This window comes from Nannobrachium achirus, assembly GCF_963921795.1.
Source record: "Nannobrachium achirus genome assembly, chromosome: 1".
Taxonomy (NCBI): domain Eukaryota; kingdom Metazoa; phylum Chordata; class Actinopteri; order Myctophiformes; family Myctophidae; genus Nannobrachium; species Nannobrachium achirus.
The window spans coordinates 11,383,360-11,411,240 of record NC_137810.1 but is presented as its reverse complement, the minus strand read 5'-3'; the positions used below and the strand labels follow the sequence as shown (position 1 = coordinate 11,411,240).

The 27,881-nt window shown below is 42.2% G+C and overlaps 1 protein-coding gene across 1 annotated transcript; it reads left to right on the top strand.

Moving 5' to 3' along the window:
* tubgcp5 (tubulin gamma complex component 5) lies at positions 1-27,769 on the top strand. Its single transcript, XM_080734900.1, has 23 exons — positions 1-405; positions 969-1,022; positions 1,885-1,993; positions 2,707-2,803; positions 3,549-3,628; positions 4,334-4,463; positions 6,289-6,406; positions 7,710-7,799; positions 8,566-8,659; positions 9,829-10,080; positions 10,523-10,720; positions 11,777-11,892; positions 13,534-13,811; positions 16,243-16,441; positions 17,308-17,496; positions 18,516-18,698; positions 20,447-20,531; positions 20,939-21,059; positions 22,758-22,909; positions 23,946-24,071; positions 25,074-25,162; positions 26,541-26,641; positions 27,046-27,769. Exons 1-23 carry the CDS (start codon positions 272-274, stop codon positions 27,090-27,092), a joined length of 3,042 nt encoding a protein of 1,013 aa, XP_080591026.1. The 5' UTR covers positions 1-271; the 3' UTR covers positions 27,093-27,769.
* The last annotated feature ends 112 nt before the right edge of the window (positions 27,770-27,881 follow it).

Genomic DNA, 27,881 nt, shown 5'->3' with positions numbered 1-27,881 from the left:
AACCGCGCTTGACTTGACTTGACAGTCAGTTGCAAATGTGAACCAAATCTCTGATCTTGCAATGGATGCACAACAGATGCAGCCTGCATCACACAATAACAACAACGCATCGTTGTCTTGTCTGTGGTTTACCGACGCGGTGCTTATAATATTTGTCAACATCAATATCGTGATATTCGGTATTAGGCTGGCCTGCAGCAGCTGGTGAAGCTAAGCTAAGTTAGCATATCAACGGCATAGATATCATCCATCCATCCATCAACCACCAACCATGACACACTGGACCAAATTCGAAAAGGAGACGGAGAAAGAGATGAAAAAACTGATCAAATGCATCTCTGGGATCGAAGACGAAGAGGACCCCAATTTCCAAGCGGCGATGAAATATGCTTCGTCCAATTTCAGGTAATTATTATAGACTTACTGTACACCTTAAGGTGGGTTTGGGTTATTATTGTCCCATAGGCTAACTCTATATCGTTAATACAGTGTTATCTGTTAGAACAGGGGTCTTCAACGTTTTCAGGCCAAGGACCCCTTAGTTAAGACTGAGAGAGATGAAGCAGGGACCCCCACAACCTGTTCATAGATTCCATACAGTTTCATTGTTTGACAGCGAAATCATATCAGTGTATTTTGGATTCATGTCAATTTGTGTTTCCAGATATTTAACCACTTGAATCGTCAATACATAATAAACTTGACCTTTCACTCTGTACTTAGTCTGCTCTTTTTCCCCTCTACACCAAAGCTCTTAGATCTGCTATTTTTGGCTAAGGTTCTCAGCATATGAACGTTAGGGTTCAAGTGGTTAATATAAAAAAGGAAAAAACAAGTTCCTATCTCACAAAGATTTGGAGGACCCCCTGTAGTAACTCTGAGGACCCCCTAGGGGTCCCGGACCCCCTGTTGAAGACCCCTGTGTTAGAAATACACGTTGTTTATATTATATATCATTGTGTTGTCAGGTTCCACCGTTTCCTCGACGTGGACAGTCATAAGGTTCAACGCAGCATTAGTGGGTGAGTTGTTGAATGTGTTGTGTTGTGTTGTGTTGCATGACATCATCATACTGTACATACTACATAGTCATATATAGTCTGTAACGTTTTTTCTCCTCATCCGGTTTAAATGCTCTTTTCCATTCACACCGGACGAGAAGAAAATGAAGTGTGAATAATGCAAAAGTGCTGCATTTGCTATTTCAGCAGTGCACTGCCACTGGTGACAACAGAGTAGTCAAATATATAGTAGTGGTTAAAATATTACTCAACTACTACAAGTTATTTTTACAGTACGAAAGTAAATGTTTAAAAAACAGAAAAGTATCAAAAAGTAGACTACAAATTAAACGGTAGATTTTATTTTTAATATCAATGCTCTGAATTTCTGGGTTTTTCAGACATTTTTCAACAATATCTATAGTAAAAATAATAGTAGTGGAAAAATACTTACAAAGCTTGTGTGACCTTGTAAGTTGTAGATCTGCTGTTTTCACTATATTTGAAATTCAGCCTAAGTGGTTAATTCATAATGTGTGTTTTCCTAGAAATTGAGTCAAAAGTACAACATATTTGTCTTTGAAATGTAGTAGAGTGACAGTCATAAGCATACAAAAGTACAGATTTACCCCCCAAAAATCTACATCGCATCACATACAAAAAATATACTCAAGTACAGTACTCAAGTAAGTGTACTTTGTTACTGTTATTGAAAATCAGAATTGACATCAGAGAAACAACTTTGACTTAAAACAACCAAACTTTAAGCAGCAACCAGCATCAATCTTCCATATTATATAACAGTTCAACAGCAGTTTGCAGACAACACTAGCATTTGTTCAATACTGTGCTGCCCTAATTCACATTTGCTACATCCCTATAGGATACACGAAAAGCTAATGGTTCACTCCGATCTAAATAAAGCTGAGAGCTGGATGAGACTGACTGAAGAGTTCCTGAACTCACCTTTACCCAATACAGATGGAGATAAGGTACTGGATGGCAATTTATAGAAGGCATGCAACTACAGTATGACATGGCAATAACGCGTTCATTCTAGGGACAGAGAAGTATTTAATATACTGTTCTAAACATGGTGTCACGTTTCCACATATAGTCGGAGGCCTTTTAGGATATTTCGTGCTAATCAGTCTAAAAGCGGCAAATTTTGCACAGATGTAGCCCAGGGCATGCTCTAATGATTTAGCTAGTGCGCCCGAGTCGGCGATCTTCGGGGTCGCCACAGCGGCAATATCAAGTTGGGCTCCCATCGGCTTTCTATACAGGAGGAAAATACCCAGAAAAACTGGGTATTTAAGTAGGATGTGAGGGGTCTAACTAGGGGTTTGTCATGATGCTGAATCCATTGAAAGCATTTGTTTTGCACAAAAAACATTCCTTAGGCTACAAATGGCCCCAGAAAACCCCCACAAAACTGTGAAAAGTGATGACTCATCACTTTTCATCACTAAACCATCGTTTTCTGGGGCCATTTGAAGCCCAAGGAATGTTTTTTTTGTGCAAAACAAATGCTTGCAATGGATTCCGACTAATATACTCCATTCTATTGAATGATGCATTCATTGTATGATTGGAAGTTGTTCTGGAAAAGAGCATCAGCTAAAATGTACAAATGATAAGAAACAATAAAACTAATAGCTAGCATATTAAGCTAATGCACTCTGCATCTCTGCATCTTTTCCAGACGGATGTACATCACAGTATACTGTCGCTGTTGCTGTTCTTATCTGAGTCGCCCTCAAACACAGACTTCACAGAGAGACCCAGGCTGAAGGAGGCCGGTGAGTGAGTCTTCAGGACCAGTGCTTCTCACAGTGGGGTCCAGGGACCCCCAGGGGTCCTTGAGGAGGTCACAGGGGGTCCCCAGCCAAATGTATCATAACATTAACCACTTGTCCATAAACCTATTTTATACTTCGGATATTCAAAACTGTCCGTTCTACAAGCTCACAACTCTTCTTGTGAGCTTGTAGATCCTCTTTTTTATTTTTATTTTAAGTTTTGGAATTATTTAGAATATAAAAAAAAATAAAAAAAAATGTTTTTATGGGGGTCCCTTGCACAAACTCTTATCGATTTGGGGGGGGGGGGTCTTTGACATAAAAAAGTTTGAGAATCACTCTACTAGACCAATGGTTAATTCACTCTGGATTAAGCCCTTTGCACACAGGCGTTTACCCGCACGGATAAAACGGACAATTTCATTTTTTTTAAAGAAAACAATTATTCTCTATGACCTCATGCACACCGGATCCGAATTAGCCGTGCGACGAGTGGCTGCGGCCGTGCGTTTTTTTCTCGATCGAAACCAGTTCGATTTGTGCGTCTTGTCGCATGCGGTAAAAAACTCATCACTCCTTTTATGACTCCTTTTGGGATCCGCAGCACAGATTCCGCACAGCATTGCACACCAAATCCAATGCGTTTTATTCATACAGCAAACGGAAGAAACGCAACTGCGCAAAAGGGCTTTAGTGTTAAATTATTTAATTTAACCACAAATTATCTAAATGTTTGCCTGTGCAGAAAGAGAAGATAACTTTGACTGGGCTAAGTTTTTGATGGAGGACGAGGATGACGATATCGGACCGTATCCAGACACCCCCGTGAGTAAAATCCTATTCATTATGCTACAGTGTTTTTGACTCCAAACAAAGGCTAGATAGTGTTCAGCGCTGCACTCCCTGAAAAAAGCCAGTCAAACTCTATCCACCAGTAGAAATATTGGTAACACTTTCTATGAAGTGTTACCACTTTTACAATTCATTAACCTATAAATGTACCTATATATAATGCATTATAATTTGTTTATAATACTGTATAATTATCTATCTATAAATGCGACAAATCTCTGTCTGTTTGTTTGTTTGTTTGTTTGTTTGTAATCCGCGTATCCCGAGTTGGCCAGGTCGCTGACCGGGCGGCCCAGCTTCTAGTAGTATAAATGCATTGTAATCTGCTTATTCTGTAACATAGTATGATTACAGTTCTAAGTGCTTGTAAGTTCTCATAATGCAGTCATAACACATTATAATGACTTATAAGGTCAAGTATCATAAAATTCATATTTGCTGGACTTTTGTTCACCAGGATCATAGTGTATTATAATTTTCATAGTTGTAATATACTGGATAATGCTTTATAATCTGCATTTTACATCTACAAACTTTTAGAGTACAAATGGACCCCATAAGAATCCATTTGGTTCCATTCATACAGTCTCAGAGTTATAAACATGTACGGGCCCAGTTGGACCCCCTGGTGGTCCCCGGACCTGATGTTGAGAACCCGTGTTCTATCCGCCTCTCCAGGAGTGGTCAGAGGAGGAGAGCGAGGATGAGGACAGCCAGCAGCCAATCAGCAGGGAGGATTCTGGCATCCAGGTGGACAGGACGCCTTTGGAGGACCAGGACAACAAGACCGTCCCAGTCCCCTGGACAGGTGCTGACCACCAAATTCTGGGCCCTGGGTACAAGGATTCACGGCAGGCCCCCCGTGAATGTTCTTCATAGGGGGAGGGGGTTTAACCCATTTAGACTGGGAACGCATTATTTTGTGCTTTAATTATTGAAAGATAGCAGATATACAAGCTCACAGCGCGGCACCGAGTGCCACGCTGCGAGCTTTTTTTTGAAAAATCATGAACATTTGTGCAAGTCTTTGAATATTTCAAATCCTTCTAAGGTTTTTTGAAAAAAACTATGTTTCCCATCTCAAAATATATAGTTCCAGGGAACCCCCAGGAGCAAAATATAAGTTACAAAATGTTCACTTAAAAAATACATATTCAAAGATTTGCATACATTTTCACGACTTTTCAAAAATGGCAGATCTACAAGCTCGCAACGCGGCACTCTGTGCCACGCTGTGAGCTTGTATATCTGCTATTTTTCAATAGCTTAAGTATAAAATAATGAAGGCCACTCCACCTTGGGCCCTAGTGACTCGGTCCCACTTTTCCCCCCCTTGTGACACCCCTGCCAGTGGTGGACACAGTACTCGACCCCAGTACTAGAGTCAAAGTCAAAGTATAGACAGACACTCCTGGGCAAAATACTATATAACTACAAGTACAAGTTGCCCAGTCAAATTTGTACTCAAAGGTACTTGCTTTTAAAACATATTCAAAGATACGAATCAGAAAGCACATTTTGTTTTTAATAGCAATGCATTGCTGTACTGAAAGTTAGATCCGCTAGAAATGTACAACAAATATAATTAATACAAGCTTGTGAGCTTTTAGATCTGCTATTTTCAATATAATTGAAAATGGGCTTAAGTAATTAATTCAGTACTTTCCTAGTTTGTTTGATTGATTGATTGGTTGAATGAATACTTTATTAGCAGTTTGCAGAAAAAAGCACAGGAAAGTACTGTTAATTTCATTGTCTGCTAAGAGGATTTAAACCCGAGATAGCCTATGGTTTGTTTCCATTGGGGTCCTTTGTACTCAATTCATCAAAGAACAGCAGTAGTGTTGGAGTCAAAAGTATAATAAGTATCTAAAAGTACAGATACTCAAACTATTTAAGTAAATGTACTTTTACCATCCACAACTTCTGCTAACAATGGGTGCGTTCGGAAATGCGCACTCAGCGCACTGGTGTGCCATGTTGTCGTTCGTTTATTCGGTGCACTTGGTGCGTTGTCGTTCGGAAACCCAGTGTGCTGCGCTGTGTCTGAACGACTCTACTAGAAGATGGGGTTAGGCGGTGTGGTGCGTCAGTGCAGTGTTTTGATTGGTTAGTTTTCATGGCCATGTCTCAAGCGCTTCTCAGCTGTGAACAATGGAGGAAATGATAATAAAATGCACCATTTGCTGCTTTATTGGTCCTTTTGGGATCTATTGTTACACACGCATCAACGTGTAAACTAACAGCAGGTAGGCCAATGTTATGAATTATGAATTAAATTACCTTTCAATAGCAACGTTATGTTAGCAACTGCTGCTTTTCAGAAAGTTTTCCTTCACAGTTGTGACTGAAAAGGCGCACAGCTGTCCCTTAACTGGTCGTTCGTAAAAATAAGCCACACCGAGTGCACTCCACAACGTCGCCGCCTACTGCACTCACTACACTGAGAGCACACCCGGTGTGCATTTCCGAACGCACCCATTGATACAGGAGCGAGCGGTGTGTCTGTTCTAGTGTGTTTTGGTGGTTGTGGTTGTGGTTGTGGTTGCACGTGTGTGTGTGCATGTGTCGGCACTGCACTGAAGCTGGTTGTGAGAGCGTGTCAATAATTCCACTGGTTGTTGTGCCTGCAGTGGGTGAACCGGATGCCCGGGCCTGGCTTGAACAGCACGTGGTGACGCCATACTGGGTGGCTCATTCTCCCCGCTTCCCCCACAGCCTCCATCTGCACTCCAATTTACTCAACGTTTGGTAAACACTCCAAGCACCTTCCGCCACCTTTTTCCCTCTACACCAGGGGTTCCCAAACGTTTTTTGTCTCGGGGCACCCCATGAATATTGTTTTAATCCAAGGCACCCCTACATTATAATTTTCACTCCCAGCACCTTATATTTATAGCATATCGTCGTTGTCGGGTGGAAACCTTGTATGTCCAAAACCGTTCGTTTTGTATTTATCATTTATAAAATGTACTAAACTAGTGAAAACAGCAGATCTACAAGCAGTGCTTGTAGATCGGCTGTTTTCACTAGTTTTGTGCGACAGTCTTGTATGATGAAGCAGGGCTTTGCGTTACCAAAAGACGTACACATTTGAAACTTGGAGATACGAGGTTTCTGCCCGACAGTGATGATATTTTAGTGATTATGTTGCGAGGAAAATATTGAGATAATAGCCATTTTGGTTAGAACTGACTGAAAATAACTTTGTACTTCAAGTTTAAAATGTTACTAAATATTTCTTCAAGTGTCCAAATGAATTCCAAATATCAAATTATCTCGCTGCACCCCTGGACTGCCGTCACGGCACCCCAGGGTGCCCCTTGAAAACCCCTGCTCTACACTAAACATCTGAAAAAATAGCCGATCTACACGCTGACAACGCACCCGTTGTGAGCGTGTAGATCTGTTATTTTCACCCAAATGTTCACCACAGAATTATTAGGAACACTTGTCCCAAGTATTTAAAACAGGGGTACCCAAAAGGTAGATTTCGATCTACCAGTAGATCACAAAGGCTGTGCAGGTAGGCCACATGAGAAGCCCCCTAAAATGTGTTATTAAAATATAAAGAAAATGTATAAACGAAAAATTCCAACACCCTTCTTTTTGTCAATTGAATTAAGTTGACTTGATTGATTGACATCAAGAAGGGCTGGGCATGTCAGCTCCCTTCACAAACCCCTCAATGCAATGCTTTGTTTTCAAGAGTCACTAGCATTACAAAGAACCTGAAAACCTACCACTTCCATACAGAATGGGATGAAGACTTTTCCCCCCACTGTTTCCCATTTCAAGTATGTTTGTCTTATTATGTAACGCCAGTGCCGCTATTCGAAAGCCACCTCGGGTAATTTTTTTGGGGGTGTTGGTAGATCATGTTGAGCTGGTCATTTTAAAAGTAGCTCTCAATCAAAAAATGTGGGCACCCGATTTAAAACAAAAGTAAAACGGCGTGACGCACTATGATCTTTGAATGGAATTGGTTTAAATGCAATCACTGAATGGGGGAACTTTTATCGCCTTGATTTCTTTTCTTTTTCTTTTCCCTCAGGGACCAACACTTGTACAACACTGACCCATTGTATTTGCCAGAAGAAAAGGCCTTTGTCACGGAGACCCAAGTGATTCGAGAGACACTGTGGTAAGAGGGGGTGATGTACTAGTAAGTGATCGTAGAAATGTGTGTTCAAAGGAACATTGTCCTTCACTGTCTCTTAAGAAATAATGATTGTTCAGCACGCTTTGGAGTTGTTTTTATAATACGGAATCTGTGTCTCCGTGGTTCTGATATAATTTGGATAATGCAGTGTGTGTCTATCCCATTCCTGACTATCAGTGTTGCATTGGTGATTCAATGTTTGGGGGGACGTGATTTGAAGGACGTCATGCGCACCTCGCTTAACACCACATTTACAGGAGTTAACACGTTCAGATAATGGTCTGTTGACATGCATAGAGGCTCATCCCTTTGTTAAATCACCCTGCTGTGACACTAAACGTTGTGGAGGTCTGAGCTTGGGGGTTGTTTTAAATCGATGCATATTGTCTTTGTGCGTGAGAGGCTTGACAATGGCCTTCGTCATCTCCACCGAAAACGAGCGATCCGCCCTTGGAACCGGAACGGTGTTTTGATTCGCGCACGCCGTGTACACGCATGACTGGACCAATGCAACACTGCTGACTATTTGTAAAAGACAACAGCAACAATAAACAACCCAAACTTAGAGTCAATAGAGGACAAAATACTCACATTTACATCTATTTTATAAACCAATAAATGAAACCAAAAAACATCAACGCTTGCTTGTTTTGTACAAGAATGCTCAAGGAGCCAGCTATTTTTCTAATTCAACCTTTTTTACTCGACAATAGAAATTGTTGGTAATGTAAATATGCATTGATTGCAGGCTTCTCTCTGGCGTGAAGAAGCACTTCATATTTCAGCATCACGACGGACAAGTGTCAGTCAGGAACAATGTGGTGGTAACTCATCTGACCAGTGTAAGTTTCAACTTATCGTTTTGTCATTATGTAGTGACCACGTTAATGCTGCAATCTATATACATTATTGTAACCAATCTGTATGATTAAATTGTATTAATTACAATATAACTAACACAACTGCAGTGGTTGTAGTTGGTCTACCTGCTCTGCTATTGAGACATCTACAGTATACAGGTATACTGTGGTTGGGTAGGACACCTACTGGTTGTCAAGTGCTATTGCATAAAGCTCAACAAAATACATATAATCCTCTGTTCAAACGGGCCAATCTGTATTAGCTCGAAAGTAGACATTTGAACCGCTTGGATGGGGGACCCAAGTTGGAATATGTGTATGACATAAAAGTTATGGATTGCAGTTTTAACCACTTAATCCCCATTTTATACTGTACATGCCGATTTACAACATTCTATTGTGAGCTTGTTAGATTGTCTGTTTTTGCTATTTTAGAACCTTTTTAAGAAATGTTGAGGGTCCCCACCTAAAGGATCAATAGTTAGGAAGCAAACACCTACAAATGGAATCAAATGAACCCTTACGGATCCATTTGGCCCCATTTGTACACTCTAAAATAAAATGAACACAAGAATAACACAAAGGAATATCTGAACTGTGGGGGTCCGTGGGCTAATATGCATCAGACTTGGGGTCCTTGAAATGTAAAAGTTTGAAAATTAAGTAACTGTTATGCCTAACGAAGTATGGATCATACCGTAGAACAGTGGTTCTCAACCTTTTCAGGCCGCGACCCCCAAAATAATCTTATATGAACTGGGGACCCCACCTTGACGAGCACTAAGGGTTGAGGCATTACATTTTGTTTAACACGGTTCTATTGTGAAATTAGCCGATCTACGTGCTCGTTGCGAGGCGTTGTGAGGATGTAGGTCGGCTATTTTCACAATTCCTGCCTCTAATATTTAACATTTTGGCCAAAGTTTAATTTGTAATTTTAGAGGCATTAAATTGTCACTTTAGAAATCTGTATATACCCTCCATTCACTTAAACGTTATGCTGGTTTGTTTGCTGTTGAGTGAGAAAACAACGTTGCACATTAAGTTAATCATCTGGGGACCCTCCAAAATACGAGCCACAGTTTGAGAACCACTGCTGTAGAAGACAACATGTCTGACCCTGGCCTCTTGCTTGTCTCTGTGTGCTGCAGAGCTGTCTGCGCTCTGTGCTGGAGCACATAGCGGTGTACGGCCAGGCCGTGTTCCGGCTGCAGAGGTTCATAGACGAGGTGACGGGCTACAGCTGTGAGCCGGGGCCTCCGGGCTCCGCTGCCGCCTCCAAGAAGGGCTCGGAGCCTCCCTTCAGGACCTACCAGGCCTTCGTGTGGGCTCTCTACAAGTACTTTGCCAGCTTCAAAGAGGAGCTGACCGCAATAGAGAAAGAACTCATCTGTAAAGGCAAGGTGTCGTTTTGCTACAGTGCGTTTCCGCACCAGCCGCCGAGAGAATCTTTAGTCGACGTCTGAAATGTAAAAGTAAATACATAAAAAAAAAAATATTAATAGACTTAAAAAACAAAGAAATAAATTAAATAAACCACTAATTAATAATTCAATAATATTACTATAGTGCAAAATGACTGTGGAAAACATTGCTACTTAATAATTGTATTCAAGAAATGTGTTTCCGCTGTTCCCAATCACATACTTATTTCAACAAAAACCCTTTTCATCGTGTTCTGAATTCCGAGGACATATTTCTTGTACATGATAGCCATGATAATTTGATCATAATGTAAATGATTTGCTTAAAAAATAGGACAGAAAACTCGATTTGTTCTGTGCTGCATTAGTGCTACATGGTAATGTATTTATAGATTCTGATCTGTCCTCTTCCGTAGATGAGACGGTGACGCTGTCTGCCGTCCTGGAGCGCCTCAGCCCTCACCTGGCACAGATCAAAGTGCTGCACAAAGTGTTCTGCACGGGGGTGGCTGAGGTGCCCCCCGAGACCCCCAACGTTGTGCGGGCCTCCCACCTGCTCAACACCCTCTACAAGGCCATCATTGAGTATGACAGTGTCGGGGAGGCGTCGGAGCAGTCTGTGAGTTTGAGCTGAGCGCTGCTGTGCTGACAGTTCGTGGATCATCATATTGTAATCGAGAAGCACGTTGCTTTTTCTTTTTTTTAATGTTTTTTATCCCACGGTTTTGCAACCCATTTTTCTCACCCGGTGACTACCTAACCTGTAGTCCTGGTTTCCGCTCTCCCCCTGCCGCGTCAGGGGACATTGGGGAGCACCCGGCTGGCTAGGGGGAGGTAGTGTAGAAACCAGGTCTACTGCATGTTTTTGTGTAAGGGCCTATGCCCAAGGAGACACGGGGAGAACATGCAAACTCACCACAGAAAGGCCCTATCGCCAACCCCACGTTGCTTTTAATACTGTATATATACTGTATTATCGTTGTTGTCGGGTGGAAACCTTGTATGTCCAAAACCGTTTGTGTTGTATTTATCACCTCGCGGCGCGTTGTATTTATCACCTCGCGGCGCGTTGTATTTATCACCTCGCGGCGCGAGGCGTTGTGTGCTTGTAGATCAGCTGTTTTCACTACTTTTGTGCGATGGCCTTGTATGATGATGAAGCAGGGCTTTACTTTGCGAAATAACGTACAAATTTGAAACTTGGAGATACGAGGTTTCTGCCCGACAACGACGATCATCTTTGTCAGGCGGAAATCTCTTATCTCCATATTCTAACTTAATTGCGTGAATTAACATCCTACGTAATCATGCTACAGCGTTACACACAAAAGCGTCCATAGTAACAGATCTGTATTAAGCTTGTCATGCTGTGTTTTGACCTAAAGTACCCGATCTGCTACTTTTGTGGAATTTGAATCCTGAAAATAACAGTTTTGAACGTACAGTATGATGTTTCCACCCCATTAAATAAATCGAATAGATTTTTATAATCAGCTAAATCAATTTGCCTCGTTAACCATGTAACCATGTATAATACTTAAAAAATGGGCTCAAATTGCTGAGGCAAAAGTTTGAAATAATGGTGATATTGATTCTTGAAGTAATATCGCCCAGTCCTATATTCACCGGTCTTCACAGGGAAGATCTGATTCTGACTGCATCTCTCTTTTTTTAGGTGGCTTTGTTGTTTTCTTTATGGACAGAGACAGTCCGACCGTACTTGGAGATTGTGGACGAATGGATCGTCCATGGTCACCTATTTGACCCTGCCAAAGAGTTCATCATTCAGAGGTACTGTGAACAGAATATTGATCATAAACATGTTTGCCTAGTTTTTCCAAAGTTCATCTCTACTTTCACCACATTTCTGCCCAGAAATAGGGACGCTAATGTGTATTTTTTAAAGATATATCCCTCCCAGAATAGGGACGTTAATGTGTTTTCTTTTAACATCTTTTTTGGCTTTTTCTGCCTTTATTGATAGTATTACAGTGAAGATAGGACAGGAAACAGGGAGAGAGAGATGGGAAATGACACGCAGCAAGGGTCGTCGGTATCGGGATTCGAACCTGCGACACGCTATCAGACTGCATTATTCTATATGTGGTATTAGCCTGATAAATCAGTCCGCACATCACCACCCCCTGTTGGTGGGTGGTGTGTAGTGTGGACTGAACCCGGAGATATTTTATTTTATTTCAAGCTCGCCTAAAGAGCGGGCGCATTGAATGGGCCAATCAGGGCTGTAGACTTGAGGCACGTGGTAGGCTGGTCCGGTCCCAGCCCCCTCCCTTCGGAGCTGTTCTGCCCACGTGAGAGTCCGTAGTGGACTCTGATTGGTGCTCTTCTGCCCACGTGAGCCGCTAGTGGACTCTGATTGGTCCGTGAAAACTGTCATGGCGGAGTCAGACTCTACTCGAATTATTTTAATAAACTATACAATAGTGCCGTTTCATTACGTTTTAATACCATTTTGCACTAACGTAAACATGCAGTCATATAATATGTTATGAGAAATAACGTATTTTTGCAATGTCACGCCACGTCACCGTCGGCGACACACGGGGCTATGTGTGTGTGTGTGTGTGTGTGTGTGTGTGTGTGTGTGTGTGACGTCAATAGGCTTTACCCCGCCCCCGCTGAAGTAGAATCTCCGTCCCCAGGCTCAGACTCAATCCCAAAACGAAGTGTGTGATAGAGTCTGACGCTTGCAGTCAGGCTAATGTGGTATACCCCTGGACTGCTAGGCCATCTATATGGCTCTGTCTGTACTTGGTCTGCTCCTATATCACACAAAGATTTGCAGTAACTCTGAGAGGTCCCAGACTATGACCTAGTCCTATAGGGCAGTGTTTCTCAATCTTTTTTGGCTTGAGTACCCCCTTTCCCTGATTTTTGATTCCAAGTACCCCCTTTACCCGACAACAACATTTTCCTTATACAACTGCAATTAAAACCATAACTTTTTGTATATGATGCTATGTTGAACCCCCTTTTCAAGAATATAACATCACAAAAAATAAGAAAGGGAGTGAGAGTTTCAAACGGTGCCTCCTGAACAGATTCTTTTTCAACACTGGCCATAACATTTCAGTCCAGTTTTCATGTCAATAACTTGCATTCAAACACATCCCAGTTGCCTGGTACCATGTAATTTGTGTTATTAGCATCTATCAGGCTCCAAGTGTCATCATTAAACATGACAGTAAATGTTTTTTCTTCTTCTAATTCAATTGAAGTAAATTATTTAACTATGAATAATATTATCATGATTTATACTTCTATTTTTCTTTTGGGGGGGCATTTTCTGAGTACCCCCTGCAGTACCTCCGCGTACCCCTAGGGGTACACGTACCCCCATTTGAGAAACACTGCTATAGGGCTTCTCCTCCAGCTTGACTTCTCCGCATTCCGTTTCCCCCCTTGCCTCAGGAACAAGGACGTGGCGGTGAACCACCGGGACTTCTGGTACGCCACCTACACGCTGTACAGCGTGTCGGAGACGGTGGAGAGCGAGGACAAGCTGAACGACGCGGCCAGCGGCAGCTCCGGAGGCGACCAGGGCTCCAGCAGCAGCGGCAGCAGGAAGCAGCTCACCATGGTGTCCTTCCTCAAGCCCGTCCTCAAGCAGATCATCATGGCTGGGAAGTCCATGCAGCTGCTCAAGAACCTGGACCGCAAGGACGCCGAACACTCCGGCTCCTCCAGAGGTCAGGGTTCGCCACACACACACACACACACCGGCTGTCAGTCAGTCTGTCTGTCTGTCAGTCACGTCACACGTCACACTTTTCCCCTACTCATGTCTCCGCCACCGTTGCCCCTATCCATGCCAAACTTTGCACACACACTCCTTGGCTGCCAAACCACAACCTCCACCCCTCATGTTATCACATGCAAAACACATTTTTTGACACTGCTCCTACATATTTTGCCCTGAAATCACGCAAAGAGGTACACAGTATGTCTAGAGTCCTGGCATCAACATGGATCTGTCCCATTTAGCGCCACCATCAGGCCGATTTTTTCAAACGCATTTTTGGACACTGCTCCTACAGATTTTGCCCTAAAATCACGCTAAGCGGTGTATGCATGTGACCGGACGGTCGCTTATCTCCCGATTAGGGAGTCTTACTGGTTATATATACAGTAGCACTGTTTCCCACACATCTTTCCTACACATTTGTATGGGTCCCTTAATTTTTGGTTTCCTACAATTGTTTTTTAATTATTATTATTTCAATACATTTTCAACAAACATTCCATAAACATTTAGCTTGAGAAAGGTCTCACGACCGAAACGTTGCTCTGATAAATTACCCTCTGGAACGTACAAGTGGCAGTGTGCGGGTTCATCTGTCTCAGTGCCTAATAAACATTCCCAAAAAAAGATTAAAAACTAAATTCAATGATTTTCTTCAGTAATTTCATGAAGAAATCAAAGAAAAATCAAAGAAATTCCATAAATTGGAACACAAATGTTTAAGAAGTAGTGAAAATAACGCTTCGCGCCACGTTGTGAGCTTGTAGATCTGCTGTTTTCACTAGTTTGGACCCCGGCAAATTAATTAATTTCTCTTTTGGGTCACAGGCTAAAACGTTTGGGAACACTGATATATAGCGTATGCCCACACCTCCCCCCGCTTTCGTTTCTTCTTTGCAGAATACGTGCAAATTTGTCCTAATGTAAATTAAATTAATGTTTCCTAACTAACCTGCCTGTAATAGTAAGAACAAATCAGCTTGGTGTGTGGTACGGGACTTAGAGGAGTAGTTCACCCCCAAAATGACTTTTTTTCTATTGATTACTCATGTCATGGAGAGTAGAGTTCAATAATATTTTTTGTTTTTTGTCACATTCCTAAGACAAAAATGTGATAACAATAAATTTACCCCCATTCGTTCCGGATCCGGAATCAATGGGGGTAAATTTACTCAAATCAAATTTTTGTCTTAGGAATGTGACAAAAACCAAAAAATATTATTGAACTCTACTCTCCATGGCACGAGTAATCAATAGAAAAAAAGGCATTTTGGGGGTGAACTACTCCTTTAAGACTAGGTTAACCACAGACCTTATTTTCGGCATGAATGGAAAACGTGTGAGTAAGTAAGTAAGCAGGTCAGGTCAGAGTGGCTTATTGTCAATATCGACCCAGAACGATGGTGTCTATCCAGTTTTCAATGGGCTAAAAACAGCCACAAATATAAACCAGACATGAATCAAAGCCCTTTGGGAAAAAGCCATTGGAAATATGGCTTAGTTAACTAATTTCTGTGTGTTTGGACTACCAACTAACATTAGTGGCAACATGGTTAGTTGGTTACCTGATATTTTTAGACCCTTTTACGCCATACGTAGCTTTACAATTTACACACCTGAAGGAATCAGCTGGCATTGGTAAAAAGATGCACATATCGTCACTGTCGGGCAGAAACCTCGTATCTCCAAGTTTCAAATTTGTATGTTTTTTCGCTAAGTAAAGCCCTGCTTCATCATACAAGGCTGTCGCACAAAAGTAGTGCAAACAGCCGATCTACAAGCGCACAAAACCTCGCGGTGCGAGGCGTTGTGTGCTTGTAGATCTGCTGTTTTCACGAGTTTAAATCATTTTTAAAATGATAAATGCAAAACGAACGGTTTTGGACAAGGTTTTCACCCGACAACGACGATATGCTAGCCTGATTTCAGACTCGGCTCACGCTTTAGTCTGAAATTGTGCCCTATTCTGAACGATTTCTGGGGGAGGGACTTTTGTGCGAGCGTGCACACACGCTGCCGCACGCGAGTGATCGCGACGCACGGTCGCGGCGTGTGTGTGTGTTTGTGTATGTGTCTCTGTCTGTGCCAGTGACTGCTTCCACACAGAACTGCGACCAGAAACATGTAATCAACGTTAACAGCTTGGTAAAATCAGCACGTGTGTGTGTGTCTGCCTGTGTGTGTGAACTTTGTTTGAATCGTTTCAACTGCTGCGTGGGTTGGATATTCGTTAGACCTCCTCATTGGAGGAGCCACAATTTTGGAGAGGGAACGGCCGTTTCATGTACCCAGATCCAGACCAGAGAAAGAGTCCACTCTGAGAGTGGACGGGTTCTATGGGCTGGAACCAGGCTAACGACATGCTACCTATGTTGCAGATGCAGAGAGAAAGAGCTTGTACACGCTGTTCCTGGAATCGGTGCAGTCGCGCCTCTGCCATGGTGAGGAGTCCCCCACGGACACAGTGACTGAGCAGCAGGCCACCCGGAGGAGCCTCATCAAGATGCAGTCCATCGTGGTGCAGCATCTGCAGATGGATGACATCCACGACCCACTGCTGGCCATTAACTTTGCCAGGTGAACACTGAACACAGAGCTAGGGCATTCACCAATAGTGATTTTTAGTATTCAAATTATTCGACCTCAAAGTATTCGAATAGTCGTATATTCGACAGGACTGGCCAAACTGTCAAATATTAAGTAAGCAAGAGGCACACATTGTGAAAATAGCCGATCTACATGCTCTCAACGCCTCGCAACGCGAGGCGTTGTGAACATGTAGATCGGCTATTTTCACAATATTTATCTGTGGAACCGAGTCACATTAAATGTTATAATATACGTACTTGATAGTCTTTTTTTTCACTCTCTTTCAAATGTCTTTGCCAAAAAATAGCAGATCTACAAGCTCACAACGCGTCATGTTGCGACGCGTTGTGAGCTTGTAGATCTGCTACTTTTTGGCAAATGTTCCGCCGCAGAGGATTTTGATTATCGCGATAATATCGTAAATCGCGATTTCTTTTGTTACAATAACTAGACCTTACCCGTTTGAAGATATGTGCTCCAATATATGTGGCTTGGTATTTTTTCAGTGGTTGTTAATTTGATCCCATGGCCTGGAGGAACGGACCGTAGCCCTGACAACAGGCTGAAGTTGAGTTGAACAGAAGTGGTATAAAAACGCGAATAAATAGCTTGAATTTGGGAAAAATGGAAATCGGGCTCCGTCATCGTCTGTATAATGATAATGGCCAATGCCATGTGAAAATGTGTGAAATTGGGATCAGTTGCTGAAGAGAGAAAGGTGGAAATGCATATTCTGACTGACTGACCTACTGACTGACCTACTGACTGACCTACTGACTGACCTACTGACTGACCTCCCTAATTATAGAATGGATGGTGATATGACATCATCCCTATTGGTCTGTCATTCCCAGGCTGTACCTGGAGCAGAGTGACTTCCACGAGAGGTTCTCCGGAGGGGACTTCATGGTGGACCGCTCGTCCCAGTCGGTGACCTGCCAGACGTTCGAGCTGACCCTGCGCTCCTGTCTCTACCCGCACATCCAGAGGAGATACATCGAGTGCTGCGGGAACCTCATGAAGACTCTGAAGAAGGACTATAAGTACGTAAGCCTTTCCCTAATGTCAGTGAAGACTCGTGGAACAGTAGGATTCTTTTTTTTTTTTCTTTTTTTTTTTTTCAGTTGACCTGACATGGGGATCGCTGACCCATTTAGGCCTAGAATTATTTAATGCTTTAACTATTGAAAAATAGCAGATCTACAAGCTCACAGCGCGGCACCGAGTGGTGCCGTGCTGCGAGCTTGTAAATCTGCTATTTTTGAAAAGTCTTTAAAATGTGTGCAAATCTTTGAATATATGTATTTTTTAAGCAAACATTTGTAACTCAAATTTTGCTTCTGGGGGTCCCTGGAAGTAAATATTTTGAGATGGGGGTCCGTGGTTATATACATACTTTTAGAGTCGGGTCAAAATATTCAAAGACTTGCACAAAATGTCACGATTTAAAAAAAATAGCAGATCTACAAGCTCGCAGCGCGGTGCTGTGAGCTTGTAAAACTGCTGTTTTTAATAGTTAAAGCATAAAATAATTCTAGGCCTAAATGGGTCAGCGGAATTGCAAAAAAGAAAAAAGAATCCTACCATTTAGGCATGCCACGATTCATGAAAAAATCGATTCAAATCGCGATTCAAAGCTCACGATTCAAACCGATTTATATATTAAAAAAAAGACGTGATTCATATTTGTCAAACCTTTTTTTTCTTTATGTGTTCCCGGTCTAAGGCCATGGCTACACGGAGCTGGATATTTCTGAAGCTAGACATTTTTTTGTGCTGTTGGGGCTTGCAGCCACATGAAGCTGGATATTTCGGCTGCGAAGCAGGATATTTTTGAAACTGGATAAATAAGTGGAGAGATTGAAAAATATCCGATTCACTGGATCCGTGTAGACCGGGAACCCGGATATCTCTGAAGACTTTACTGTGTGCGTGCTTGTTAGACCTAGATATCTTTGTCGTGTGGACCTAGATATTTTTCCATGTGGATATCTGAAAAACCTGGATATATGAAATATCCAGCTCCGTGTAGCCATGGCCTAAATTGGTTTCCTCCCTGCAGGCTGCTGGAGTATCTCCAAGCCATGAGGAACTATTTCCTCCTGGAGGCAGGAGACACCATGTACGACTTCTACACGGCCATCTTCGACAAGGTGCTGGAGAAGGAGAGCTGGCAACAACTGTCTGTTCTAAACGTCCAGCTGCAGGAGGCGGTGGGACAGCGCTGCCCAGAGGACAGCAGCCGGTACTGCATGTATATTATGTTACTTTTACAGCTCGTTTTCCTTTTTAACCACATGAACCCTAGCATCCCAATTCTGGGAAAGTCAACAATGAACATTTGGCAAAAATATAAAAACATTATGCTAAAATTGACAACAAATAATATAGGGTTTATGGACCGAGTTAAAGGAGCTATAGTCAACTTTTTCTTGAAAAACGGGCGCTAAAATAAAAATAACGTTTCGAAAAGATTAAGCTCCATATATGTGTTTCTAATCAAAAATGACCACAAAAAGCGTAAAATAAATGATAAAATAATAATTTTGGCCATTGTCAGACTGACTTTGTTTACATCCCTTATCAATCCATATGAAAGAATAGAAGAGAGATGTAAACAAAGTAATTATTTTAGACTTTTTGTAATCTCTCGAGACAGCCTCAGAGTCGCTACGCTGGTGTCGCCCTTTCTTTGATCTGGGTTCCCAGATTGCACTTTTTGTGGTCATTTTTTAATAGAAACACACATATGAAGCTTATTTTTTTATAAAATATTTTTGAAACATAATTTTTATTTTTTCGCGTCAGTAGTTGCGACCGTCAGGGAGCAGTTTACTATGAAAACCTCCACCGGCCGTCCGTCCGTCCGTCCGTCCGTCACACGTCACACGTCACACCTTTGTTTGTGTACGGTGTGATGTCATATATCTTCAGTATGACATCACACCACATGTGTACACAAACCTTTGTGTACGTTGCTGTGGCAACAGTCTGTTGTTGCTGGTCTGTTAGTGTACGTTAGCAACCACCTTAGCAACCATGGTTTTACCCTAGCAACCAACTGTTTACCCTAGCAACCAACTGTTTACCATAGCAACCATGTTTTTTTACCCTAGCAACCAACTGGGCATAAAAGGGATTCTGTTAGGGATCTCCATATATGGGCATAAAAGGGATTCTGTTAGGGATCTCCATATATGGGCATAAAAGGAATTCTGTTAGGGATCTCCATATATGGGCATAAAAGGGATTCTGTTAGGGATCTCCATATATGGGCATAAAAGGGATTCTGTTAGCTGTTAGTGATCTCCATATATGGGCATAAAAGGGATGCTGTTAGGGATCTCCATATATGGGCATAAAAGGGATTCTGTTAGGGATCTCCATATATGGGCATGAAAGGGATTATGTTAGGGATCTCCATATATGGGCATAAAAGGGATTGTATCCCAGATGATGCCCTGTTAGGAGATCCACACTAACAGAATCCATATATGGTGGTCCTACCGACAGCTGCTATAAGCCAACCCTGGCGATAAGGTCTGAGTCGAAGAAATGCTTCTTTCCTGGCAAGAATTGCCCCTTTATACTGTAGGGCTCGTTTGTGTATTGTATGACATCACGCCACATCATCGGCTGAGGACTGTGTGATGTCATCATATCTCCATATATGGAGACATAAGTTGCTCATGCCCAAATATGGGCTGGTGAGGTCAGACTTAGTGTGATGCGTAGGTTATCTCCATATATGGAGATTCAACTTCAATGAGTAACCATGGCAAACTGTCAACTGCCCGTATGTCTTGATAATTGGTAAAACAAACTTTTGGCCTATTTGTGGAGATAAGCGACCAACGGTCGCTTATCTCCCAATTAGGGAGTCTTACTGGTGATATTGTGTATGTTTTAGCCATTGCTGCAGGAGGGTTTGATCTATGAAAGAAAAAAAGAAAACATCTTATAAACAATGTCATTGGTTGTTGTTTTTTATAGGTTATCAATCTTCTTGGAGACCATTGATCCTGCCAGGAAGAAGCAGCCTGTGAATAATCTAGATGTGCTCACTCTTAGTTACAAGGTAAGCCAGATCAATGTGTTGGTGTGTAGACCCACCAGTGTCCAGTGGTGGAAGTACAGATCAATGTGTTGGTGTGTAGACTGACCAGTGTCCAGTGGTGGAAGTACTCATATTTCATAAGTAAAAGTAGCAATACCACAATATAAAAGTAAAAAGCCTGTATTCAAAGTTGTACTAGCTCATCTACATGTTGTTTTTGCGCTATTTTAAAATAGTCAAAATAAAATAGGGTTAGGGTTGAGTTGTTAAAGTACATTTTGCAATAACAATCCAAATCTGCAACTAACCCTAACTTGTTGTAACTAAAGTTTTCAAATGATTGTTGGAGTAAAAACTAGAAAGGTAACCCGATCTAGTGGAGAATTGAAAAATAAAATAATCATTGTACTTTTCTTTTGACTCTGCAGGTACCCTGGCCCGTGGACATCGTGATCAGCTCAGAGTGTCAGAGGATCTACAATCAAGTGTTCCTCCTCCTGTTACAGATCAAATGGGCCAAATATAGTCTGGACACCCTGCGATTCAGCGGTACGGTACCTGCACAATCTCTCTTCTATGTGAGCTAAATACGGCACTTTAATTGAATAAATCAAGCATTGTTTTAATGGTGCTGTTATGTTTTTAGGAACAGACATTTCATTTTCAGGCGGGTCACCACTTTCATCCAATCAAGACAGAGAACCCAATAATCAGCTTAAATTTATTTTAATATCGAGCTAATCAACACTTATTTTAACACATTTTTAACTAATCAGCGTCAGCGTGGTGGAGTTAGTATATTGATACCACAATACCAGAATGGAATGAGGTGAATTATATGTTCTATTGTGAGCAGTGAATACTTTGTGTTGCTAGATTGAGTTTGAACGCTGAGAACAAGTTGTAGATAAGGTTAGAATGTAGCTACAGCTTGAAGGTCACACAGCTGCCAGCAGAAGAGTATGCCTTTGTTTTACCATTCACACAGCTTAGTAGAGGAGATCTAATGTTTTACCATTCACACAGCTTAGTAGAGGAGATCTAATGTTTTACCATTCACACAGCTTAGTAGAGGAGATCTAATGCAGGGGTTTTCAAAGTGGGCGACGGGGCACCCTGCGGTGCCGCAATATTTGGAATTTATTTGGACACTTGAAAAAATATTTAGTATTATTTTAAACTTGAAGTACAAAGTTATGTTCAGTCATTTCTAACCAAAATAGCTGTTATCTCAACGTTTTCCTCGCAACATAATCACTAAAATATCGTCACTGTCAGGCAGAAACCTTGTATCTCCAAGTTTCAAATGTATACGTCTTTTGGTAAAGCAAAGCCCTGCTTCATTATACAAGACTATCGCACAAAACTAGTGAAAACAGCCGATCTACAAGCACACAACGCATCGCGATGCGAGGCGTTGTGTGCTTGTAGATCTGCTGTTTTCACTAGTTCAGTACATTTCATAGATGATAAATACAAAACTAACGGTTTTGGACATACAAGGTTTCCCCCGACAACGACGATATGCTATAAATATAAGGTGCTGGGAGTGAAAATGATAATGTAGGGGTGCCTCGGATTAAAAAAATATTAATGGGGTGCCCTGAGACAAAAAGGTTTGGGAACCCCTGATCTAATGTTTTAGCCAATTCTAAGCCGACAGTCGGGAAGAGGGAGTCAGTCTTGTCTTGTGTGTCGTTGGTGAAGGATGTATGTTTATGTTGCGTGGCAGTTACAGCGCTGTAAATAAATGTTTGCTATTATCATAGATGAAGTGAGGATGCTACATGGATCTCTAGCGCGACCGCCAGGTCGCAGTTACTATCAAAACCTCCACCGGCTGTCAGTCAGTCTGTCTGTCTGTCCGCCAGACGTCACGTCACACATCATTTCTCACATGGCCCTCTTCTAGCGCCACCATGAGGCCGATTCTTGAAAAACATATTTTTGGACAGATTTTGCTCTAAAGCACGCAGAGCGGTATACAGTAGCTCTAAGTCATGTCATCAACATGGATCTATCCCATTTCCCATATTCCCTCCTGATTGGCTACCATTGCCTTCTGAAGTTTGTGTATTCGACGTGACGGTCGCTTATCTCCCGATTAGGGAGTCTTACTGGTTGTTCCATGGTTTGGTGTTAGTAGTTATTGTAGTTCTCGGGCGAGGAAACCAATGGATATAAAACCCACAGAGTGGCTTAACTTTAACCTGGTACGGTCTCTGTTAAATTGATTGTCTCTCATAGATTTGACCGTGGCCACAAAGAAACTGGAGGGAAATGCGCCCGAGGAGTTGGCCCCCAAAGAACCCATAAAACAACAGATCCACAGGATGTGTCTTCTACGGGTCAAACTGATGCACTTTGTCAACAGTCTGCACAACTACATCATGACCAGGGTGAGCATGACACCAGTCACTGTTGTTATGAAACCTTTTCGTTTATTTTTGTCTGCTCATTTCCTTCTGTTTCATCACTTCCAATTTCACTTGTTTATTCTGTAGGCCTATCTTTATGTTATCAGTTCTCTCTCCTGATTACATAAAAGTGGTGTCCCGACCTGAAAATGAATTTACTGTTTACTAAAGAGCTGGAGAGACAGAGATCCCTGTTACTGATCAAACACGCAAATGATTACTATAGGAACATAGAGCTATCTAATGCTTACTAACAAACAAACCAAAAAATCTTGATTTTTCATGCAATTATACAGCAGCCATATAAACTTGCCACAAAAAGTTCGGAAATCTAACTTTGGTCGATTATATCTGCCCTTTAATAAACCCAAATGGTATTGTGTTTTATATCATTTTTATCGTTGATTTGTCACCTTTACAACGAAGTACAGCTTGTAAGCATCGGGCATTCGAGGCATGAGCTACACAGCCAAACGTGTGGGTAGCGCCGACCAGAATTTTGCCAAAATGGCTTGCAATATACTGTTCTGCTGGCATTTACTCTCGTTTTGGGCTTCCCTGACACTGAGCTTAACATTAATAGTGTAAAAAGTGTAAAAATTGCCAATATGTGTTGTTTTTTCTTTTCCTTATTACTGTGAGAGAGGGCAATCATTCAATGCCCCAAGTAACAAAGGTGAAGACCAAAAGAACAGTATTGCAGGCCTGCCAGGCCATTTTGACAATTTTTGGAGGAGCGCTACCCACACGTTTGGCTGTGTTTCTCATTCCACGAATGCCAGATCCTTACAAACTGTACCTCGTTGTAAAGGTGACAAATCAGCAATGAAAATGATATAAAACACAATACCATTTGGGTTTATTAAAGGGGAGATATAATCGACCAAAGTTAGATTTCCGAACTTTTTGTGGCAAGTTTAGTATGTTCCTCATCTGCCACTTCTATGAATACGTAGGTGAGTCAAATGTTCTCTTATGTTTTGCACATGGTCTGTGTGTCTACACCGTGTCTTGGCAGATTCTTCACAGTACAGGCTTAGAGTTTCAGCACCAAGTCCAGGAAGCTAAGGACCTGGACCAGCTGATAAAGATCCACTACAGATACCTGTCCACCATTCATGACCGCTGCCTTCTGCGAGAGAAGGTACAGTAGTAGGCCTTCACCTACAGAGTTAGAGTTAACCACTTTCAAAACATTTTTTTGAGTGGTGGAGCCACTCCTGTGTTTGGAAACGTCCGTGTGTGTGTGACTTTGTCTGTAGCCAGCAATACCTCTCTTGACCACACAGTACACACACACACACACACACACACACACACACCACAGCATGGGGTCAATCGGTCAGGGGTCATTGAGGTCAACACAAGCCCAGAAGAGAACAGAGACGCACGCACGCACGCACGCACGCACGCACGCACACACACACACACACACACACACACACACACACACACCCACACAAATTTCACTACCCTTTTTGAGAGTTGGATTCGATCATTTTAAGGTATTTGTACTTGAGTATTTCCAATAGTTTTACTTCTACTACATATACCTCAACCCCTGCATGTACCTCAAGGTGCGCAGGCCTCCACCACTCAGTTCACACAGGTGTGATTTTTTAAAATAGCTGATCTTTGACACATGCATATGGAATGAAAATCTTTTAAATGCAAACAAGCTACACAATAGCGCATATTTAGTGTGGTAGCCCAACAGGGCAACACACTGTTGTCCTGGGGAAACTTAAATATTCTTGATAAACTTTATTTGTGAACGGGTTTTTACCTTCGGATGCAATTGGAAATTGGTGGAAAAACATCTGGGAGTGGTGCTAGCTGGAGTATTAGTTGAGCTCATGACAGTTAGCAACGCTGCAGAATAGAGTCACGTCCGCAACCACACTTGCAATTTCCAATTGCATCTTTCTAGTTTTCCAACATGCTGGCGGCACGTGAAAGCGTAAAGCCTCATTTAGACCTACAAGCTCACAAGATATGATGGGTTATTACTTATTAGCTTGTAGGCAGGCTATTGTCAACACTAATATGTGTGGCTAAATATGAATCAGGCGTCAATGAGTTTAGAGTCTTCATTTATACAAGTTAATTTAATTTTTATGTTGTTGTTGCTGTTGTTTTCCCCCAGGTCAGTTTTGTGAAGGAGGCGATAATGAAGGTTCTCAATCTAGTCCTCATCTTCTCAGACCGATGGCAGGCTGGCTTTGGAGCGTGGAGGTGCGTTGTTTCTGCTAGGAGAAAATATGAGCTTCTCCGGCTCATATTGTGGTGCAATAGGTTGCATCCGATTTATTGGCCGAACATCGGTATCAGCTGATACTCGCCTCGTTGACTGGCATCGGTGTATCTGCGAATAAGATGATATTCACTGATGCCAGTGGCCGATGTTAATCTGTTGTTTCATAAATCTTTATGATTGAACTAATCATCATAGTGATTATTAAAAGATTGTGTGATGAAGGGCTGAATGATTTTTGGCAACCAGACAATTGTTCTTGGGGTGACGTCATCCTTTTCCCCCTCTCTGATTGGCTCCCCGTTAGAGTTAACGGCAACCCAATTAGCCCTATTCATGGCCCGCCCACTCAGCATCCCCCTGGTGGTGCTGAAGTCACGTTTTGAAGGGCAAAAAACCCTGCTAAAAGCCCATAGGGTTAACACAAAAATAGCTAATTTAATGCAATTTCCGAATAGTAAAGTATAAAATACAGCTAGCATGATCAAGAACACAAGATAGTAAAAGGCACAAAGCATTATAATTTACCGTTCGAAATAATGATTTGTTGGCTTTAAGTCCAGCTATTTCTGTTATAGTTTCCCCTTCTAAACTGACGTCAGCACCAGGAAGTTGCTGAGAAATTTGCTGAGGGCGGGCCGTGAATTAGGGCTAATTGCACCTTTCTAGTTAGTGTGGCAACCACACTACCACACTAACTAACTGTAGTCCACACTACCACACTACCACACTAACTGTAGTCCTGTGGAAACTTTATTGTCACCACTAGATACACTTTTTTGAGCGGTGAAAGCGCTACCAATAGACAGGTATGTCCGTGGGTATGTCCCTGGGTGGGTGGCTGGGTGGCTGGCCGTGTCCGTAGCCTGGCAATACCTTGAGTGGCCACACACAACACACTAGTTAAAGGAGGGGCGCTGTTTTGTGCAGGCCAGGCACACTCACCACTCACTCACAGGCACAGTTTACAGTTTACAGTTTAGGCCTTTAGCAACACACACAGGGTATAGCTGCTCAGATTCACCGCTCCACTTCGAACCGAGGTTTGATTTTTTGTGAATCAGATGCCATTGGAAGTTGATGGAAATCGGATGCAATTGGAAATTGAAGGAAAAACATTTGAGGAGTGGTGCTAGCTGGAGTATTGGTTGAGCTTCACATGACAGTTAACTCGCTGCAGAATATAGTCACGGCAACCACACTTGCAATTTCCAATTGCGTCTTTCTAGTTTTAAAAATCGGTATCGGCCCAGAATCGGCCCCAATTGTTGCATCCCTGCTTTTGAAAGGTCCTGGTCCAAAGGCTGTAATACATAAGTATTGTCCTGTAATTTAAAGAAAAATGCATTTCCATTCCAGGATCGAGTCCATCGATAAGATGGAATCGGACTTCAAAAACTGCCACATGTTCCTGGTGACCATCCTGAACAAGGCAGTGTGCCGTGGCTCCTTCCCTCACTGTAAGTGCAACGCTGAGTACTTGTTGAAATCGTCACTGTCGGGCAGAAACCTCGTATCTCCAAGTTTCAAATTTGTACGTTTTTTCGCAAAGTAAAGGCCTGCTTCATCATTCAAGGCCGTCGCACAAAGGTAGTGAAAACAGCAGATCTACAAGCACACAACGCCTCGCGGTGCGAGGCGTTGTGTGCTTGTAGATCAGCTGTTTTCACTAGTTTAAATCATTTTTAAAACGATAAATGCAAGACGAAGAGTTTTGGGCATACAAGGTTTCCACTCGACAACGACAAAATGATATTGTATTGCAGCTTTAAGCTCAAGCTTCTAATGACATATATACCCAAAACAGGAACACCGGGGTGAAATTGGTTAACCACGTTCTCTCTCGTCCTCTTGTCGTTCGCAGTGGAGTCGTTGGCCCTGTCTCTCATGGCAGGGTTTGAGCAGTGCTGAGCGCAGGCTCAAGGATACCAGGGAGGTGTGGTCCGGTGACTCAGCAGTGCAGCGCTGCTCCGTCTTCACGCTGCTCCTGTGACTCATATTGTTGTTGTGTCCCCGGCAGCTTTATGACCCATAAACGTGTGAGGCTGATCATGATGTCACGGACATGGAAAGCATGGTGGTGGATAAACATTATCGTCGTTGTCGGGTGGAAACCTTGTATGTCCAAAACCGTTCGTTTTGTATTTATCATTAAAACTAGACCAGGTCAACCTGGTTGTGCCAGACCCCCTGTCTGTCATCATCATTTATGACATCATGCCTTTTGTAGGCATGTCATCATCATGTCATCATCATATATACCCTTTATATAGAAAACCCGGACAGACCGACATTTGCTTATGTAGGCCTACCCATTTCATGGGTCTGGCAAAAATGTACTACACTAGTGAAAACAGCCGATCTACAAGCACACGTGTGCTTGTAGATCACTACTCTTGTGCGACGGCTTGGAGAAACTTGGAGATACGAGGTTGCTGCCCGACAGTGACGATTTTGAGACGGAGCATTCATGATGTCACTGACATGGTGCAGAATTATCTGTTGTTTGAAGGCCTAACTCCTTTGTGTCCCCTTGTGGCCATTCAGGGCATCGCACAATGAATGGCTTGCAGCTTTTGCTATGTTGCTACTACTTGTAAATTAGTTTTTTCTACGATGTTGTCATGTTGATTGTCATTATGTGTACATAGTAAGCACAATAAATCTTGCACAACAATATCTGAAGCTATTTTTGTAACG